An 18,933-nucleotide genomic window follows, 5' to 3' on the forward strand; every position below is an offset into this window, starting at 1 on the left:
GTTTAAGCTAGCACCATATACATACTTTGTGTAGATTCAGCATATGCACAGAGGAACTTGCTGGGGCTCAGCTGACGCATGATGTCTCCTCTTAGCTGCGATAACTCTTGGGTGGGTGAACAGCTTAAGCTATCAAAATACCATGATGCTGATGTTGAGAGGATTCTGGTGTACGTAGAAAACTAAATTTTAGAATAATATTACTTACTTGGTGATGCTGTCAGTTCTTGAACAGAATACGGGCTAATTCATCTGTTTGGCTATGGGACGAGAGGTTTTTCTGACACTAGCTGTTGACATAACAAAAAAGAGTGTAGTCCTTATTCATTTGTAACATAAGAAAATCCGTCTTTTTGCTAGCTTATTTTTCAGAAATCTTTAGCCATTTTGATGTATCAGTGGATAGCTTACTGAAGAAAAGACTCTTATATGTAGATCAAGATAATTCAATACTACTTGTATTAGGATTGGCTTGTGAAGTGGTTTCTTTACAAACAGATGTGTGAATTAAATACAAGTAATCTGTGTGTCCATTCATGTCTGTCACCTACTAACAGATCAGCCCTTCAGTTTTAGGAACTGAAATACAAGATGTTGATCAGTTAGTAGACTGCCTAAAAATGAAGATACCGGTATTGACAAGTACACTGCAACTGAGAGATGAATTTGAGCAAGAAGTGAAAAGAACAGTAGGCCTGTTGTATATTGAAGATCTCAGCTGGCCAGGATTAGGTGTTGTAAGGTAAAGTGCATTAACAGCAAGGAATACATGGTCTCCTGAGTAGTGATTTTGATGTGTGGTTTGCTGGTTAATACCTCTCTTTGCACCCAGTTGAAGCTTTTGAGTGCTATTAAACAAGAAACCATTTTCTTTATTTAAAAAAAAGAGCTGTTTTTGCAAAATTAGGGCAACAATTCTAATACTGGAAGCAACCTGTGGATCTGCTAGATGGTATTGTAAAATGCAGGTAGATCCTACAGTATATAGCCAAATGTAGTATGCATTTCTGTTTTCAATGGGATTCATTCATTTGCCAGGAAAGTCAAGTCTCTATTCTGATCATTTGATATAGTCTGTTGGGAAGACTTCCCTATATTCAAAACAGTCGGTGTACAATCAGTGTATTACCTAAAAAAAAAAAAAAAAAATCTATTGTATTCAGTCAAATTTGCAGCAGGCACCCTCCCACCCAAAATCTCTGCTTGCAAATGCTGATAAGCTTGTTAATTAAAGCTGTCATGTTGGTCTCAGTTTTTGGTTTCATAGAATATGTTAGTTTGTAGAAGCATGCTAGATGTGCAGATCTGCTGATATATTTTTCTAAGTTCTGTAAAGTAAATTACTGTCTTCTGGCTTTTGAAGATACAGCTATCACAGTGATGGGAAGAATGATGACAAACAAGAAAAAGAATTAGAAAAAATTAACACAGAACTTCTGAAAAAACTAAACGAACTGGAGTCGGATCTGTCTTTTTCTTTGGGTAACTACACTATTTAATAAATTTACATTCAAGCTAAGAGTCATCTTACTAGCTGTGTTATCTTACAACAGGTTATTTGTACATAGATTGTTGTAACATAGTGTAAAATCACACTGCTGTATAGTTACTCTAGAAACAACATCTGCAAATTTGTCTCCCCGTTGCTACTATTTCAGTTGGAAAACTTAATGTAAAGCAGGCGGTGCGCTCAGCAGTGTGAGCAAGGTGCACTAGTTGCAGAAATACTTGTGAAAACTGAAGTATGATCAACTAGACCAAAAAGGGTTTCTTTGTCAGAAAGCAGAAGAGCTTCAGGGTTCCCCTCTGTAAAGGAGGAGGAAGGGAAGTAGCTCTGATATACAAAAAAGGAAATTCCAAGTGCTTTTGGGTGCTGAGTGCTAACGAAGAGTGAGTCTCGATGCTGAGCTGGGTGGAACACACCTAAAATGCCCTAAAAATGTTAAAATATGTACCACACGGGAAAGAGATCTAAGTTAGTGTTGTTTGTAATGAAAAGCAAATCTCATTGAAAAGCTGCTGGCCCGTTCACTGTACTCTGTGGCTAGATTAAAAGCTTCATGTGACTTTTGTGATAATCAGCAGCACTTTCACTGGTAAATAATGCCGTGTTATAGTCGTAAAAAAACAATATTAATTTTGCTTACTCATAACTCTGATCTTTTCTATTCAGTTTTCAAAAGTTGTTCAAGTGCCCTAGAATTGTGGAACCAAGTAGTTGGTAGATGCCAAAAATAACGTATTAAGCATTTTTAACATTGCTTTTGGTTCTGTAACTCCTTGTCTGTATAAAATACCAACTGTTCTTGTTGATCAGATGTGGTTGGTTGTCTTTTCTCTCTTTGAAGACCACAGGACTGAGCTTTTATGGTTTGCATAATTTAGACATATGCTGGTATCGCACTTAATTCCTGAAGCGTGTGGCAGGGGGCAGGCGGCTTTCTGTGCGTATGCATGCACGTGCACGCACGCACACGCATGGCACCTGTTGTGGGAATGCACTTTATACAGCACAAACACTTGGTTCTCTTTTGTTCACAGGCCCAGAATTTGGAGGGGAGAAGAACTGCGTTTATATTGGCATGGTAACTGAGGATTTGGACGTGTCTGAGTTGGTTGAAACTATTGCAGCAACAGGCAGAGAAATTGAAGAAAATTCACGAGTATGTATTAATAAATCATAGCATTTCAGCACTTTTTTCTCATATGGACTTAAGGACACTCTTTTGTTCTTTGTAAATTGTACTTGCCAACAACAAACTGTATTAACTACTGTCGAAGTAATGATTTGTGTCCGTGTAATAAGAACTTTTACTATAGGAGTATGATATTCTGAGGATATTCTGATTTATGTTTGCACTACTGTGTTCAGTAATTCTAATGGCAAACTTCAGTTGTACTGAAATAAGCTCATTTTATTGCTACTGTTTAAGCTGTCAAAAAAAGTGGGGGAAGGTATTGATTATCCGCTGGTGGTGTTTCTCATCACTGCTAAATGCAGTGGGATTGCGGCAGTTTCTGTCAGCTGAAAGATAAGACTGTGCCCTAAAAGGTGTGGAAATTTTTAAATTGGTAGCTTAGAAACTGCATGTACAAATTATTCATTAAAGTAACAATGCTGATGTAATCTTTCTTTTCTTTTTCTTTTTTTTTTTTTTTTTTTGTACAAGCATTTACTTGATTTGTGGCTTGTTCTTTAGCATCTATAGCTTTTAATATCTAGGAGAATTCTGAGTGACCTGCACTTTCCCCGCTGTTGAGCAGTACTGCAGCGGCAGTGACTGGCTGCCCTTTCACGCCTCCAGTGCTGGGCGCTTCCTCACCTAAGAAGCAAACTGAACTTGAGAAATCCTTTGCATGTTTCTGCCCTTGGCAATGTTCATTTCAGCAATGATTTTTTTTTTTTCCTGGCAGTGTTTTCTGGAGACTGTTTTCTAAGCACTCTTGACTGCCTATGTTGTTTCCAGGGTGAGGTTATGAAAGATGGATGGCTGTAGGGTTGCTTCAGTTCCGTAACCGTTGTAGCTGAGAGATCAGGAACTGAATTTTGGAATATGTGCCAGTCTCAAATCCTGAAGCTTCTCGGGAGGAAAAAGGTAGTGGAGGACCTCAGCAAGGCACAGTCCTTGGAATCCAGCTAGAATAATAAATCTGTAGTACTACAAGGATCTTACACGTTTGATCCAAAAATTGAGAAGCAGAACTAACCTGTGAGAATGAGGCTCTTTCATCATTTAGATCAGGGATCTTTTGATACAAGAGGGATGCTTTTAGAAAAGACTGTTCCAGAATCAGCAAGCCCTTGAGGATATATTAGTAAAGTACACTAAAAAGGCAGAAAATCTAGGACAGAAACATCCTTACTGCAAGAGTGGCCCTTCCATGTATGCTAACTGCAGCTCTGCTGCACACACTCCCCCCGCCATGACCAGGGTTACAGCAGAAGTGTCTAGCTTGCTGTGATGATCCTGTCTGCAAATTTAGTGATAGATTTGGAAGAGAGCAGTCAGACCTTTAGAGAAATAGGAAAGTTTCTTGCCTGCCTTGCAAGATTTCCTGTCTGGCTTCACCTTTGCAGAAGAGGAGCAGCTGTTTGTCCCATTTGTCCCTCTTGTTTTTATTAACTGACAGTGGCCCAAGGTTTTTGCTTTTTGGAGCAAGTACCTGGTATCTAGGGCTTGTGCAATATTAAAGCCTATGTAAATTGCACATATTGGCATTTGTCTTGCATGTGACAAAACTGTGGCTTTGTTTTTTAATTTCTTGTTTTTCATGATTTATCCTCCCTACAGGCTCTAAATAAGCTGCTTGTTCTTTGCAGTGTTTGAGGTCACTGATACTTTCTGTGCCACAGGGGTCAGATTGGCAGTCATATATTAAATTTGAAAAAACCTAGTTGAGACTAGAGCTAGACTGGCATGTACCTGTTTAGACTTGCTTACAAGACTGTGAGGCTGGTTCAGGCTGAGGCACTTCTAGAAATCAAACTGTACCTGATAAAGCTAAAAATTCTTCCATCAGTGTCAGTGCATCTGAGGCACATTCATGGGCGAAGTAGTCCTTTGAGGAACTTGGGTTACAGGCTCATTTCCAAGTTTAAAAAAAAAAAAAAAAAAAGTGCTCTCTGTTAAAAAATTATGTTCTGACCTCTGGGTGTATTTTTTAAAACTTAATTTAGAAAAATAATCTGGCTACTGTGTTTAAATCTTCAAAATCTGAACTGAAAAGACAGTTTCAAGTCCAAATAACATATGTATCATTTCTGTTATTTATTAGCTATTGGAAAACATGACTGAAGTTGTTAGAAAAGGGATACAGGAAGCACAACTTCAGCTTCAGAAAGCAAATGAAGAACGACTTCTGGAAGAGGTAAGGCTATAAAAATTAGTTATTTAGGTAACTTGTAATAACTTGTGACAACATAGGGGGCTTGTTCACCAGACAGTGTTCAATTGTGTACTTCACAGGGACTGTTACGGCAAATTCCTGTAGTAGGCTCTGTGCTCAACTGGTTTTCTCCATTCCAAGCCTCACCAAAGGGAAGAACATTTAATTTAACAGCAGGTAGGACTAAGTGCATCTGCAGCCATATTATGCTGTCATTCTAAATGTTTCCAGTTTTATACTAAAATTGCAACAGACTTGCTTATGCTGATTTGTACATGAGTGACATAATCCACCCTCAGGATGTAAAACAGCCTCTTCACCACTTCTCTAACACCCAATGAGAAAATCTCCTAACTTCACTTGCCTAGTTTACATTTTGTTCTTGCATACTGTGAATCACATTAAAAAAGCTGTATTAGACATTGTTTATTAAGAGTTGAATCGTTATATGACTTAGATGCATACTCTGCAAAAGTGTATATTCTTTGGGATTTATGCTACATTTATAAATACAAAAGTTTGCAGAATAGGAAGTGTTCAAGTCTTAAAACATTCCTTCCATGTATATGCATGTGTGTCTGCTTGAGAGTGCTTGCAAAGTGTCACTCAGGTGTTTTGCTGTGCTACTTAAATGTGATTTCTCTGCCTGAAATCCTGAATTTGGATAACATCTAACTATTGCCATATTGATAAAATACCAGTTTGTGTGCTGAAATAATGAAGTGTCTCAAAAAAAGGACAGGCTAAAACTAAATGAGGCTTTGTATGAACATGGCTTTGTGGGAGACAGTAATGAATGGAATTTTTTACAGTGTAAAAGATAAAATTTTTTTTTTATTTGGATCCATATGTAATTGATGATTGTGTTGATGTGAAAAGACCTATCTGTATCTCCTACTTCATTCTTGGTGATGTACTAGCCTAATGCTCTCTGGAATCATAAACTTTCACTGTTGGTGGGGAGGGGGGAAGTGGCAGAGTCCTAAGAACATTCCTGAGCTCAGAAAAATGTCTGTCAGATCTAGAACAGTAGCCTGTGTGTGTATGTATAAAAACAGCCTTTCTTCCTAGCTTTCTGTTGCATTTGGGATCTTCCTCCCTTTTGGATTTTTGATTCACTGATGGGGAGGTTCTTGTGGTAGAAAACAGCAAGGTTTCCTTGGGAATTTCTTACCCCACTTGTAGTGAGACTCAGAGTAGCTGCGTAGCTTGCAGCTGGGGATGTGTCAGGTCTCTAGTGGAGGAGGGGAAGGAGGAATATTGGATTACAGCAGTGTTGTGAAGTGACTGCCAGGGAGACTTTGTTCATCTTTCTTGTAGTCTCAACACCCATGGCCCCGAGCGCTCAGAAACCTCCTACCTTACAGTGGCAGTTTCAGCTCAAAGTTGGCACATGCCGTTTCAGAATTACGTATTAAAAACAAGATTACTACATACCTTTTAAATACAGGTGAAAAAGAAAACTTACTAGTTGGTGTTATATTCAGTTTACTACTTCTACAGTATTTTTCCCCACAGGCTCTCTAGAATCCACAGAATCTACATATGTATCCAAAGCCCAAGGAACTGGCACTACTCCACCGCCCACTCCTACCTCTAGCCTGGCAAAGCAAAGACTTCCTGGTAAGGTTCTGCTCCTTAGTTTCACTTTTAAAAACTGCTAAAACATTCTACCCCAGGTACAAATCCAGGTTATGTGACACAGTCAGACCAGCATGGTCTTCCATGTTTCATAGTATTTGGAACTAGAATACTCTGTTTCAAGTGCCTTTAAGTCCTCCTTAAAAACCTTAATTTAAATTTGGCATGGGACACCCCCCCCCAATCTTCTTCCCAAGAATTCTTTCTAGAACTATGGGAAGTTGTTATCCCCTGAATTAACAACTGCCTTTGAAGCCTAGAATCTTCATGAATATTATATGAGAATGAATACTATGTGAATCATGATTTATTGACTTTTAGAAATTAGCAGGTAAACAAATAATGTATATGCATGTATTTGAGCAACTGCATTTCTGTTGCTAGCTAGTATTTGTAGACAAAGTCATTCTAGGGTGAAAAGCTATTAAATATATGGCATTTTATTTTTAGTGATATTAGCAATTAATATAGATCTGACAGGCAGGGAAGCTATATTGTTTTAACTTACCATTTAGCTCTGGCTGATTTTTCTGCTTGAGATTATCAGTTTCCCACTGGAAATCTTTCCTGAGGGACAGTGATCCTGTTGTGACTTTTTTTTACTGTAGAATGATTTCACTGTGCATGCAGACAATGTGTTTTTCATCTGAAATTTAACAGAGTCTTTGCTTACACATGATAAAATAGCAGGGGCTATTGACTTGCATAGGTATCTGTAATGGTGAGCAAGTATTTATGTTTAGGGTGCAAGTTAGCACCAAAATAAAATCCGTTTCTTTGCAGTTGTAAACTTTGGATGCGTTCTTGAAAACATAACTTGTCTATACTATACTTTGCATTTGCTGCTTTGTTTAGTACTGTAGTCTTCAATTGCATTCTTCAAATGTATTCTTTTTACAGGTCAAAAAATTTTTAAAAGATCTTTAAGAAGTTCTGATGCATTTAGTGAGACTAGCTCAGTCAGTCACTGTGAGGACCTGGAGAAGATAGATCAGAGACCCCCTGCTCTCTCTCCTGGCCAGGAACAAGGGCGTTTGGAGACAGAAAAAACGGAGCAGCAGCAGGAGGTGGCACAGGCAACAAATATAGAAACTGACAACATTCAAAGTGACAAATCACCAAATGACTGCACTAAGGTAGAGGAACAAGGAAGTCAAAGATAAAATCCACACTCTGGCTTCAAGACTTTGTAAGGAAGTCGCATGCCCTGGGAGGCAGGGTATTAATGATGCGTTTAAAATATGAACAGTGCCACACACTAGTACAGTAACAACTACTGTAACTTATTAACTGGGATTTTGCACAAATGTAAAATTTCTCCCCCAACGGGACAGAGATTTGTCTTACTATACACTTGTTACAGTTGCTTTAATCCTGTATATGTCAGTATCACCAAAGTAATAGTGATTCATTAACTGTGTGTAAACATTGACAAAAAAACTGGCAGTTATAACTCCTGTATGATTCTAAGCATGATAATAGCTGCTAACAAATTGATCAGCCATACACAAGATTAAGCATACAATTGCACCCAATAGCTGTAAAATGATCTTATTTTATGTGAATATATTTAAAAAAATCTGTCAGTTATTCACCTTTTATATTTAAAATTCAGTTTAGCCTCTACTGCAAAAATCTACTTAGTCATACTAGCCATATTCTGCTTTTTTTTTTTTTTTTTAAACCCTTATAAAGAATATTGCCAAACAGTTGAGGTGCAGTGAGTATTAAAGATGGATACCTGTATATATGTGAGTCACTAAACAGTACTTTTCCATCAACCATTTTTTTTCCTTTCTGTTGTATGAATTGACCCATTCAGCTAAGGTCCTAGATACAGTGGGGACTAAATTACTGAGCTGTAAGCCTTTTAGAGAGCAATAGTGCCTCTGCATGCCTAAATGGCTTCTTGCTTCTACCACTGAACGGAATCATCACTACACCATTATTTTTCCTTTGCACACCATTTATAAACCAAATCTTATTGAACACATTTATATAGTGTAACTGGAGGTTTTTTCTGTTGTGTATTTTTAAACATACTTGTTCGTAAAGCTTGGAAAACCAATACATTTGTGATGGTTCAACACTTATTTTGAACAATAGTAACTTACCTATGGTAGGACTTGTACAGATTCAGAGAAATTACATAGGTTAGTTACACTACAGCACAAGTTCATATCATCTCTAGGACTGTTTAATGCACAAGATAATCTTGACTAAATCAAAAACTAAAGTGTAGAAGACTGTCTTTGTTCCTCACTGAATTAGCTTCATCTTAGTCACTTTGCTGCAAGTTTTCAGAGCTTGCAATAGTTTCTTCTGGTAAGGAAATCTTAAGAAAAGCTTGCTTTCTCCAATGCATCTGATTTTGGGAAAATTCTAAGTCCCACCCCTTGCAGAACTGAAAACAAATACTGTAACCTGCTTTGTTGTTAGTTTTTTTTTTTTTCTTTTTAACTTCCCCCCAAAATATGTAAATCAACACCATGATAGCTGTAGTGGTAGCAAGACTTACTTTGATAATCTGAAAGTTGTTTTTTTTGTTTTTGTTTTTTTTTTTTTTTGATTGTACTGGCACCTGACTTGACTTTCAACTTCTAGGTTCTGTGGGGCTGGGAAGGTATAAACAAGCTTAATTTTGCTGTTGGGGTAACTTATGTTAATCAGAGTGCAATTTTTCTAAGTGCAAAAACAATGAAGTTGCCTGGTCTTCCTTATCAGTTTCTTTTGGTGCAATGAAGTATGTTAATATGATAACCTGTTGGGGATAAAGTTATCACCATAATGATTAATTTTTAATGTTTTTATATTTGGAATTGTTAAACCAGTAGTTTTGTTGGAATGAGCTTCATTCTTTAGATACTACCTAAATGTTTCAATAAAGATTCTTCAAATTATTATCCTTGATTTAAATTACTATTGAAGAAAGTTTCACTAAATTAAGTGTACGCCATTTTTTTTGCTTTGTGGGGAAAAGTGTTTTCTAAAAGGAAAAAAACACCGTAATGATTTTAACCTTCTCAGTTTCTCAGCACTGCTCTCCCTCTTGGTCTATGCTAATCAAATTATGGTATTAGAGCAAGAGAAACACAACCAAACAGCTACAGTGAAGGCATGTTACAGTACAGAGCTGTACCTGCAACGAAGCTGCAGTGGTACTTTTCCTCAGTGAGGATGAAGCAGCAGCTGGGTATTCACTGAGCATCAAGGTGATGCTACTGACCAGCACAGACAAATACAACTATAAAGCACAGGGTTGGAGATAGACTTATTTCTCCCATATCTTACAACATTTCAGTTTAAAGCAGAATTTTGAACACTGGACTACTACAAAACTATTAAGTTAAACAAATTAACAAATCATGAAGAATGACTTAAAGCTCCTGAATGTCTTAGCCCTCCTTTGACTGACCCTAGACCTATAGGAACAATGAGAAGGAAATGTACCTTTTTTTTTTTTCCTTCACTCTCCAAAAGGGAGATTTTTCAGAGATTAGCTATTACTTAACAATTCTACTGCTTAGTAAAACTGTGACAGGCAGTCTCATTTCCAAGCTCTTTACTGTGCCTGGATACACCACTTGACCTTAGCATGGTCAGGATGGCTGCAGGCTTAATATAATTCATTAAGGCTGACCCTACATCACCAATCATTTGGATTTTGAAAGACAGAAATGTCCTGAATTATTCCCAAAAGATCACCTTAGCTTTTGAAAGAAAAAAAATGGTTTAATTAACTTACATTTGCTGTTTTATCAGGCTCAATTTCAAAATATTTCAAGAACTGGGGAAACACTGCTAGCACCAAAGTAGAACAGGCAGACCTTGCGCAGGATCATATGAAACCAATAGAAAAATCCTTACATCAAAGTAGTAGTAATTCAGACATGTAAATAGTGCAGAAAAAGCCAAATTCTTCTGCCAAAATAATTTTATTTTGAAAAGCCATATTTTTACCAGAATTTTTTTTTTTTTTGGTGCAACAAATTGTTTCAGGGAACTGTAGCCTTGCCAGAAGAAGAGCAGTTGGTGTTGATCTCCAGGCTAGATCTTGTCAGAACAAACCTGTTCCCACAGCCCTTCTTCATTTTTCTTGTAGATGCGAGGTTTCCTATCAGGAAACAGGGACTGAGATGGAAATGGGTGTTCTTTTAAAAATGTTAATGTAGATCTAATGTGAGAAACAAAGTGGGGTGGCTCAGCCAGTGGTGATGTGGAAAGGTTCTGAAAAACAAAATAGGAGCAAGAGCTGTTTAAGAGTCAGAATATGAAATTCTCAATTATTCTGGCTTTTAATAAGATTATTTTCCACCCTTCCCAGCAGTACACAAAGAAAAGTTTTGACAGACCCTATCCATCTCTGCACTCAAATAGGATTAAAAAAGAAGTTTGTTACCTGTAAAATCTGTTTATCATCTTGTTCCAACCAGAAGTCTACATGTGGGAAAGGCCTCCAAAAATAAGGTCCAATATGTAGTTGTTCCATCTTTGCATCATAAATGTTAGTCAGCTGTGGTGACACAGAACAGATTGCAGGGAACCTCAGTATTAGGCAACTCTCTATATAGAAAAGCGCAACTCCACTTGATCTGAAAGCCCTTAGCTGCAGCTTCTGTCCTAGACCTACTCAGTGCCAGCTCAGCCTATTCCATTAAAATTAGCCAATTAGTTTGACAAAGTAGCAGTACTGGATTTATAGGATTCAAGACATTAAACTTCCCCCTCAACTGTAACAAGAAGCCCAGAATTGGAAGATAGTGCTGAGATTATGCCCATAACCTGAATCTCTTTCTTTACATAAGTTATCCTACTGAAGTCATAACAGCATGTGAAAGAGCTCTGCACTTCTAAGATGAGGGTTATTCTCACAGGTGAAAGCTCAGTAGTAGTTTGATCTCCATCACTATCCTTTGCTTCCACTCCACTGTCTTTCTCATCTCTTTTGTTACTGACAGAACAGTATCAAAGTATTCTTCTCAAACTTACCAGCTCATTGCCCCTAACTAGTCTTGCTTTCCACCAAAAATACATTTTGTTTTGTTTTCTTTACTCACTGCTGCTCCCATTAAGATGTGGGCTGAACGCAAATCCTCATCTGGCCCTTTCTCTGGGAAGGTTGCAGGGAAAATCTCTGCTGTTTTAACATTCACAGCTGGCAAAATAAGAAAAAAAGAAAAGTTTAAATACAGAAACTATTAACTCTTTCAACTCACTTGTTTAAAAAGCCCATGACCCCAACACTACTATGTTTCAGGTAAGCAGAAGCAGTATGTTAAATTTTAGAACATATCAAATACGATTCTTGTATTTTTCAGTACCCCAGACCTCTCAGGCTATGAGAGCATATTTGTACTTATTTTCAGTGTTGTTTTGACAGTATGCCAATACTCTGGATGAAGACTTTCAAGGATACTAAAAGTAATCAGAAAAGAAAAGTAAACAGTGAAAAGAAGGTTGAATTCTAACCAAAGGTTAGTGCAGAAACTTGACACTGGTCAAAATGATAAGGCCAGTTAAATGGAAAAAAAAAAAAAAACTGTTTGCATTTGTACACAAATACTTGCATGCATCTCTGTCAGTCTGTGATACCAAAAGAAAAACTTCAGTCCATTTCCATGCACATCGCAAAAAGCACTCCTTAACTTTTAGGACGGGCTTTACTAGTCATTAAAAGGTAGCCCTTTTACTATCAGAATTTGAAAAGCAATCCAATTATAAAACATAACTGAATTTAACTGAACTCACCTATTCCATAAATGATTGGAAAGTGAATATCCTTTTCCTCTCTGTCATTTAGTTCTGTAATAAAAAAAGAAAGAAAAAAAGTAGTACCACATCAAACAAACCCATACAATTTTGGATTTTTTTTTTCCAAAAGGCATTCATTTTGTTGTATGTATTAAAGAAAAACATACATGAGGTTGAATAAAAAAATGCAAAAAACAGGAAGCCTGAGGAAAGTCTTATGTAGGCTGAAAATGAAAAGCACTCTGAGCCTACAGGTCATGAAGGTAAAAATCAAATCAGATACAAAAGTAATGGTTCCATCTCAATACAGTGAAATATGCTAAAGGTATGAAGTAGCTCCTATTTTCTCAACATTTAGCCACATCAAAAAATGAGCTCATGCAAGTGCTATTACTTAGCAAAACTATCCATCTCCTAAATGAGATATGGAAAAAGAAAGGATAGGTCAGACTCAACATGCCTTAGGACTTGGAATAGGACTCTTTATCTAATAACATTAGGGACAGCTCTGGTCATGCTTTATGAGGAGGCAATTTGGGAGGGGGCGGGGGGGATACATAGTGCAAAACTTCCATGATGCCATTTCAAATGTTGATGTTTCATGATGATGTTTCAAAGATGCAAGTTACGAACTCTGTTAAAATGCAAAGATAGTGGAAATACCATGACCTGAATGCAACATAAGGAAGTTATTTCTGCCTTTATGCAGCTTCACATACTACAAAATCATTCAAAACCGCAGGGAGGGAGATCTAATATCAAGAGTCAGTACGTTCCTTTCTCAGTTGCCTCTCAAGATATTCACAGACATACAGTCTCTTTCCAAAGGACAGAGGAGGTGAAATAATCCGCTAATGATCACAGGTAGTCCTACTAGCAACTGAGTTCCAGCAGCACTGGGTAAGGAGAGATTCCTCACATTGCTACTATGTTGCCTATCTGACATCACTGCACACTCCCAGCAGAAACAAATCAAAACTTACAAATCATTATAGAGGAATCGTACTGCTCTTCTGCACAGAAAAGATAAAGCTGTGCCTGGAAAGAGCCTTGCACTTTGATTTCAATCACTAAAGATATTCAAAAACCAAGGAAACATTTTCTTACCTGTTACGCAGAAAGTCACTAAATGAACATCATCTGGTTGGAGATCAAATGCTCCTACAGCAACAACGATAGCAGCAATGTATAAAACTGACTGGTGGCAAAGCAGGTGCTGTATATAGATGAGGGTGTATTATGAGTGCTGCGCACTGCAGAATAGATGGGCAGAGAGTACCTAATGCACTGTTCCCAGAACAGGCAACAGAGCAAAGAGTATTTTGCAGATGTGTTTCAAACTACCTTTTATAAAATAAAGCCACAGCTACTACACGTAACAGTAATTTACAAAGAGCAGCCATTTGTAATGGCAAAAACACACTTAAAATACAGTGTTGTGCCACTTATTTCTTTTACTGATGCTGGTTTAAAGTCACTCTAGCATTGCATGAACTCTCCGTTAGCTTGCTATACCTCTAACAGCTCCTATCTAAATGTATTTTCATAAGATGTTAAATATGTAGTGAGCAAACCCTGTCTTTCATTAAATGTGTTTAATTCTCCTTCTCACCATCCCACACACCAGAACAAAAACCCTCTTTTTTTTTGAACTTCTAATAGGAATAGATTCTTCTTTTAAACTTTGTGCACGGAAATTGGAAAGTTGAACAAAATAACTTATTAACCAAAATATTTTATCCTGTAGAAAACTCTCACGCAACATATAACACACACAACGGGAATCACTAGATGAGAGGACAACAAGGGTGCATCTCAGGACCTTTGCTGGTTCCCTTTTCCTTCCCTCCCCCAACCTTTATCAGCCTTTGCCACCTCTCCAATACTGGTATGTACCCCTGCCCCTTCCCAATTCCAGTGGTGGCCAAGGCCTCTCCACACTTGGAAAGTGTTTAGGACAAGTCAGAGCACTTAAAGCGACTAAGCTAATACCTTACATTTCCAATTTGTTTGTAAAACTCCACAGTTGCTTCTCTAGAATACAGATTGCACACAGACATAACATCTTTCATCAGACAATTTCAAACAGTAATTAAATTCCACCACAGACAGTAAGAGATGAAATGAATAGTAGCTAACAAAATCACCCACATGAATAGATTTAGATAATGACAAACAAAACACTTGACCAAAATCACACAGTAACTCAGCAGGAGAGCCAGGAATCAAGCCCAGCTGACTGCACTCCAATTCTACACTCTAAAATATAAGCCACAAACAAATTACCAAGTTAATACCCGCCATCCCACACACGGGCCATACGCAAGCCTCAGAAGTCGAACCCCTCTCCACACCAAGGTCTCAGGGGCAGAAAGCACCCTCCAAAATGCATCCAGATTTCTTTCCATTAAGTGACAGGAGGTTCAGACTACAATCAAACTTTACCCAAATCCAGTCAGAACTATTTTTTGGACATGAGAGTGGAAAAAACGTGAACTTACTAAGAAGCTGATTAGTAAGTTTTTGTGATAACTGCCTATCATCATTGAAACCTCCAACTAGGTGCACTTCCAGCCTAACAGAGATGGAATAACAGGAAACAGCAGTTAAAAAGACATCCCAAAGTAAATAGCTTTACAAAATAATCCCCAGCCCAAACTGCGAAGCAATCGTTCGAGAAGCTTCATTTGTCACAGTCACATGCACCATGTTGATTTGTATTATATTGCAAAGTATGGTCAGTAATTCTGTTCCAAACACTCCAGGAATCATCCAGGAAACAGCACAAATTAAGAACTTTAAGAGGCATTACACACATGCAATTCTATCTAGCCCAGTGGTACCTCCAATAGCCAGCATCTCAGGTTTGGACCTGAATTTAGTAATCATCTTTCATCTCCTAGCAAAGTGTTAGTTAAGTCTGAGGTAGCTTGCTCCAGTGGCTTTCTCACAACTATCTTGGACCACAAGGTTCTTCTCTGAAAAGTGTCTGTGTAAAGACAGTCCCGTTTGTGATCCTTTCAGCCAAACTTCTAGAAAAATGACTAGGGACCACATCAGTTTTGGGAGGGCAGGTCTCAAACAAGAAAAAAATCAAGAGTGAGCATATACCACTTGACAACCAGGTCACAGTTCAGCATTTCAAAACTGGGCAACCCAAATCATAAGCTTTTAGAGACCACATCATCCAGTTTCATTGAGTTTTTGTTCTTATCAAACTACAGATGCAAAGATTCCTGCACATCCAGGAAGAATCTTGTTAACTAGATTCTGTTTTGGGGGATTGTACTTGGTTTTTTTTTTTAAATGTGGGAGCCAGAAAAATCCCAGATGGATTCTCTGATCTTAAAAGGCGTTTACAAGACTAAGGAAAAATAAAACACAAAACCAAAAGCATCTGTTTGAAAAATTAAGCACATCTGAAATAAAAGCCACTGAGAAACAGTAAATATGAAACCTCACAGTGGCATTTTTACAGAGACACTACTTGGAGTAGAACCATAGTTTAAGCCACTGCTAAAAAATACCCTCGAAATACTCATCAAGGAAATAAGAATTCTTCTACATACGGCCCCCGATCAAGAGAGATTTCCTGCATGATTACCCTGCCTGAGCCCCATATGATCATATGCAGAATTCCCCGTCTTACCAACTGCAGTTACTGTTCTGAAAAACTGTGCATCAGAAACAAAAGAGCAGAGCTGACCTTCCGTATTCTTCGGTGTTAGAGAAAGATTTTACTGAACTCATGATGAGCGACACCTCAGCTTCTGTGTCTGATCCATCGCAGTGCGTCAAGCACGTAGCTCCGCTACCTGAGGAAGGCATGAGAAGACAGTTACTTAACTGCATAGTTGGAGGCTGTTATACTACCATCATTTAACACAACGTCAGCTTGCGACAGGCTGTAACTCAGAACTAGAGCCGCCACCTTTCCACTTCCCGGCTAAAGACAGTAGCCTCCAGCAGAAGGGTTGGGCTGACTGAAGGCGGCAGTAACTTCCTTATGTGCCTTCCTTACATTACAAAATCAGTACAACTCAGGAATCAGACCAGGTTATGTGGAGGGGTACAAAAAACCTCCTACTCAGGATCAGGCAACATCTGCAACATCAGAAATTCAGGAACGTAGTGAGGGTCCTCCCACAGCCAACCTCTGTTATCACCAAACCTTGCAGGTAGTGCTGGAGATCTACGACCGCTCCCAACCTAGTGGGACTCCAGCTGTTTCAAAGAAGCACACAAACCCTGTCCAGACAGCTGAATATCACCTCCTACATATGCAGATGGCCAGGACCTAATACTGCCACTACTTGTCAGCCACTAGAGGAGATAAAGTTTGTGATGTTTTGACTTGACAAACAGAATATGGAGCTTCTGACATTGAATAAACTAGACTTCTGAATAAGTCATTTAATTAATACATCACACAGCTTTTTGAGATTCAAGTTTATACAAACGTAACTGCAGTTTATTTCATTAATGCAGCATAAACCAATACTGACCCTAGATTCATCACTTCAAATGTACAGGTTTTGTTCCGAACATCCTTTAACATACCTGTGTGTCGGAGCACAACCAAATGGCAGGTAGTTGCATCATCTGAGCCAAGAATGGAAACGGAACCTATTTTAAAGGACAGAAACTTAGTAAGAACTTTGCTCTCGTACGCACTGCTTCAGTAGGAAAAAAAAAAATCTTTACCTTCCTACATACCATCTCTGGGGGTAGTCACGGCAAATTCTCTCTGCTGGATATATAGGAGACCTCTGGGTTCCACGATTTGCGCAGGTTGACTTCTAAGAAGTTTCGCCTTTTCCTAAAGATAAATGATAATAGAGGACGACAGTGGATTATTTCTCACGAAACCCCACTTTCCCCTGCTTTATAGATGATAAAATGGAGGCACAAGAAGGGCAGTATGACTTGCTCAGGATTACACCGAACAATTAACACCAGAGTTGATCTTAGATGCTTAATCCTGACAGGAAACAGGTTTTTTCTTCTTTGAAGCTTTTGACATACAGAAGTTTCAGTCTCCTACTGCCACAGCCCACCAGATTTACTTGGGGCTTACAACACCACGGCTACTCCTCAGCACGCGGGGCACGCGCGGCACACCCCGCTCCCTCAGCTCCGGCCCGCCGCAGCGCTCCGCGCTGAGCTGACGGCAGGCAGCGAATTTCCACCCTGGGGCTTAAAAAAAACCAACTGCACACTTTTATCGATTTTTCTGCAAAAACTCCGTTTCCATAAAGAAGCTCTCTCTCACGACGAACGCCTCGGCAGCTCCCGCGCGCAGCCGGCCGTCGGAAACGCGGCACTGACGTACGAACCGAGCCGCCGCCTCCCGGGGCGCAGTCGCTCGGCTTTAGCAGCTCTTACCGACTTTGTGCAGAAAGGGGCCCCCGCCCCGGCACCGCAGGGGGCCCGCCCGCGCCAGCAGAGCCGCCACCCCCCGGACGCTGCTATTTCACCCGCTTCCAGCCAGCCCGGGGCCGCCCGCGGCACGGCACGGCACGGCACGGCACGGCACGGCACAGCGCAGCGGGGCCGGGCCGCCCCCGGCGGGGGAAGGGCCCCCCGGGCCCCGCCGCCTCCTCACCTCCAGGTGCGGGTAGGCGCGGACCATGTCGGCCGCGGGCCGCGCCAGGTCGACGCGCTCGCCGTTGATGAGCAGCGGCATGGCGGGCGGCGCCCGGGCCGCGGCGGCTCCGCGCTTCCTCCCGCGGCGGCGCCGCCAGCGCCGGGCAGCGCCGCGCCGGGCGGGGCGGGGCGGGGCGGGGCGGGGCCGGGCCGCGCGCGGGGCGCCGGGAGAGCGAGGCGGCGGCGGGAGGGGGCGGGGCCGCCTCGGGGGAGGCTGCGCCACGGCGGGAAGCGGCTGCCGCCGCAGAGCGTGGCCGCGCGTGCCCGCGCCGTGACGTAAGCGGCTCCCGTGAGCGTTACATAAATCGCCTGTTCCTGTCAGGGGCTTCTGCGAGGAGCCCTTGTGGCACCGAGCCTGCTCGAAGTCCCACAGTTAAGGCACCCCCCCAACCACGGCACAAGCAAAGCTGTTTTCAAATGGTCCCAAAGACAAAGCGTTGCCTCCAAGACCAGGCATTTTCACCCCCTTGTCCCCAAGGCACAAAGAAAAACCGCCTTAATACGAGCGGGGTTATATTCGCCGCACCCGGGGCGCAATGGGGGCAGGGAGCGAGGCAGAGGGACGGGAGGGAGTCGGTACTGCCGCTCCCCCTCCCAGCCCGGTTTTCCCAGCAGCCGTCAGAGCAGGTATTCTCTGAGCAAGATGCGTTTCTCATGAGACTTGAAAGAGAAAATACAAAATTTCCACCTCTGAATCAGCTTCCCCCTTAATATTCTCAGTATTTAGAGAATAAAGCTCTCTTCGGCAAAGTGGCGGCACCTGCAAACGCTGCTAGCTGCAACCGCAGTGCTAGCAGAGGGGACAGCACAGAAGCAGGGGGGAGCTCCCCGTGGGATGCGTTTCCAGCAAGTCTAACCCCTGCGTGCTGATGTCAACTGTGCACCTTCAGTACAGACAGTTCAATGCCTGCTCATTTTTAATGTTATACTTTGTGTCATTTGCTATGTGTCTACCTTTATTTTATTTTTTTGGCTTTTAATGAGGCCTAGAAATTTGGAAAGTTTTAC

The 18,933-nt window shown here is 40.5% G+C and overlaps 2 protein-coding genes across 6 annotated transcripts in view; one reads left to right on the forward strand and one right to left on the reverse strand.

Moving 5' to 3' along the window:
- The window catches only part of PDXDC1 (pyridoxal dependent decarboxylase domain containing 1), a 34,512-nt gene extending 25,081 nt beyond the window's left edge, over window positions 1-9,431 (forward strand). For 3 of the 4 annotated variants that reach the window (XM_026096329.2, XM_026096327.2, XM_026096331.2), the window contains exons 17-23: window positions 571-742; window positions 1,364-1,482; window positions 2,542-2,663; window positions 4,777-4,869; window positions 4,968-5,064; window positions 6,406-6,510; window positions 7,429-9,431. In XM_026096329.2, the coding sequence (XP_025952114.2) occupies window positions 571-742; window positions 1,364-1,482; window positions 2,542-2,663; window positions 4,777-4,869; window positions 4,968-5,064; window positions 6,406-6,510; window positions 7,429-7,691 (971 nt within the window). In that variant the 3' untranslated portion in view covers window positions 7,692-9,431. The remainder of the gene's footprint in view (window positions 1-570; window positions 743-1,363; window positions 1,483-2,541; window positions 2,664-4,776; window positions 4,870-4,967; window positions 5,065-6,405; window positions 6,511-7,428) is intronic. The other variant, XM_026096328.2, reaches the window with a different exon arrangement.
- A 1,013-nt stretch (window positions 9,432-10,444) lies between these two features.
- NTAN1 (N-terminal asparagine amidase) lies at window positions 10,445-18,070 on the reverse strand. 2 transcript variants are annotated; one of them, XM_064520352.1, is made up of 10 exons: window positions 17,885-18,070; window positions 16,996-17,098; window positions 16,840-16,905; window positions 15,986-16,094; window positions 14,781-14,854; window positions 13,387-13,440; window positions 12,277-12,330; window positions 11,586-11,683; window positions 10,928-11,041; window positions 10,445-10,755 (listed from the first exon to the last, which is right to left on the reverse strand). In XM_064520352.1, the coding sequence occupies exons 1-10, from the start codon at window positions 17,963-17,965 to the stop codon at window positions 10,576-10,578; spliced, it is 933 nt and encodes a 310-aa protein (XP_064376422.1). In that variant the 5' UTR covers window positions 17,966-18,070; the 3' UTR covers window positions 10,445-10,575. The 2 variants fall into 2 exon arrangements, with proteins under 2 accessions (XP_064376422.1, XP_025952098.2); XM_026096313.2 differs by lacking the exon at window positions 17,885-18,070 and adding an exon at window positions 17,665-17,685.
- Between the last annotated feature and the right edge of the window lie 863 nt (window positions 18,071-18,933).

This window comes from Dromaius novaehollandiae, chromosome 14, assembly GCF_036370855.1.
Source record: "Dromaius novaehollandiae isolate bDroNov1 chromosome 14, bDroNov1.hap1, whole genome shotgun sequence".
Classification (NCBI taxonomy): domain Eukaryota; kingdom Metazoa; phylum Chordata; class Aves; order Casuariiformes; family Dromaiidae; genus Dromaius; species Dromaius novaehollandiae.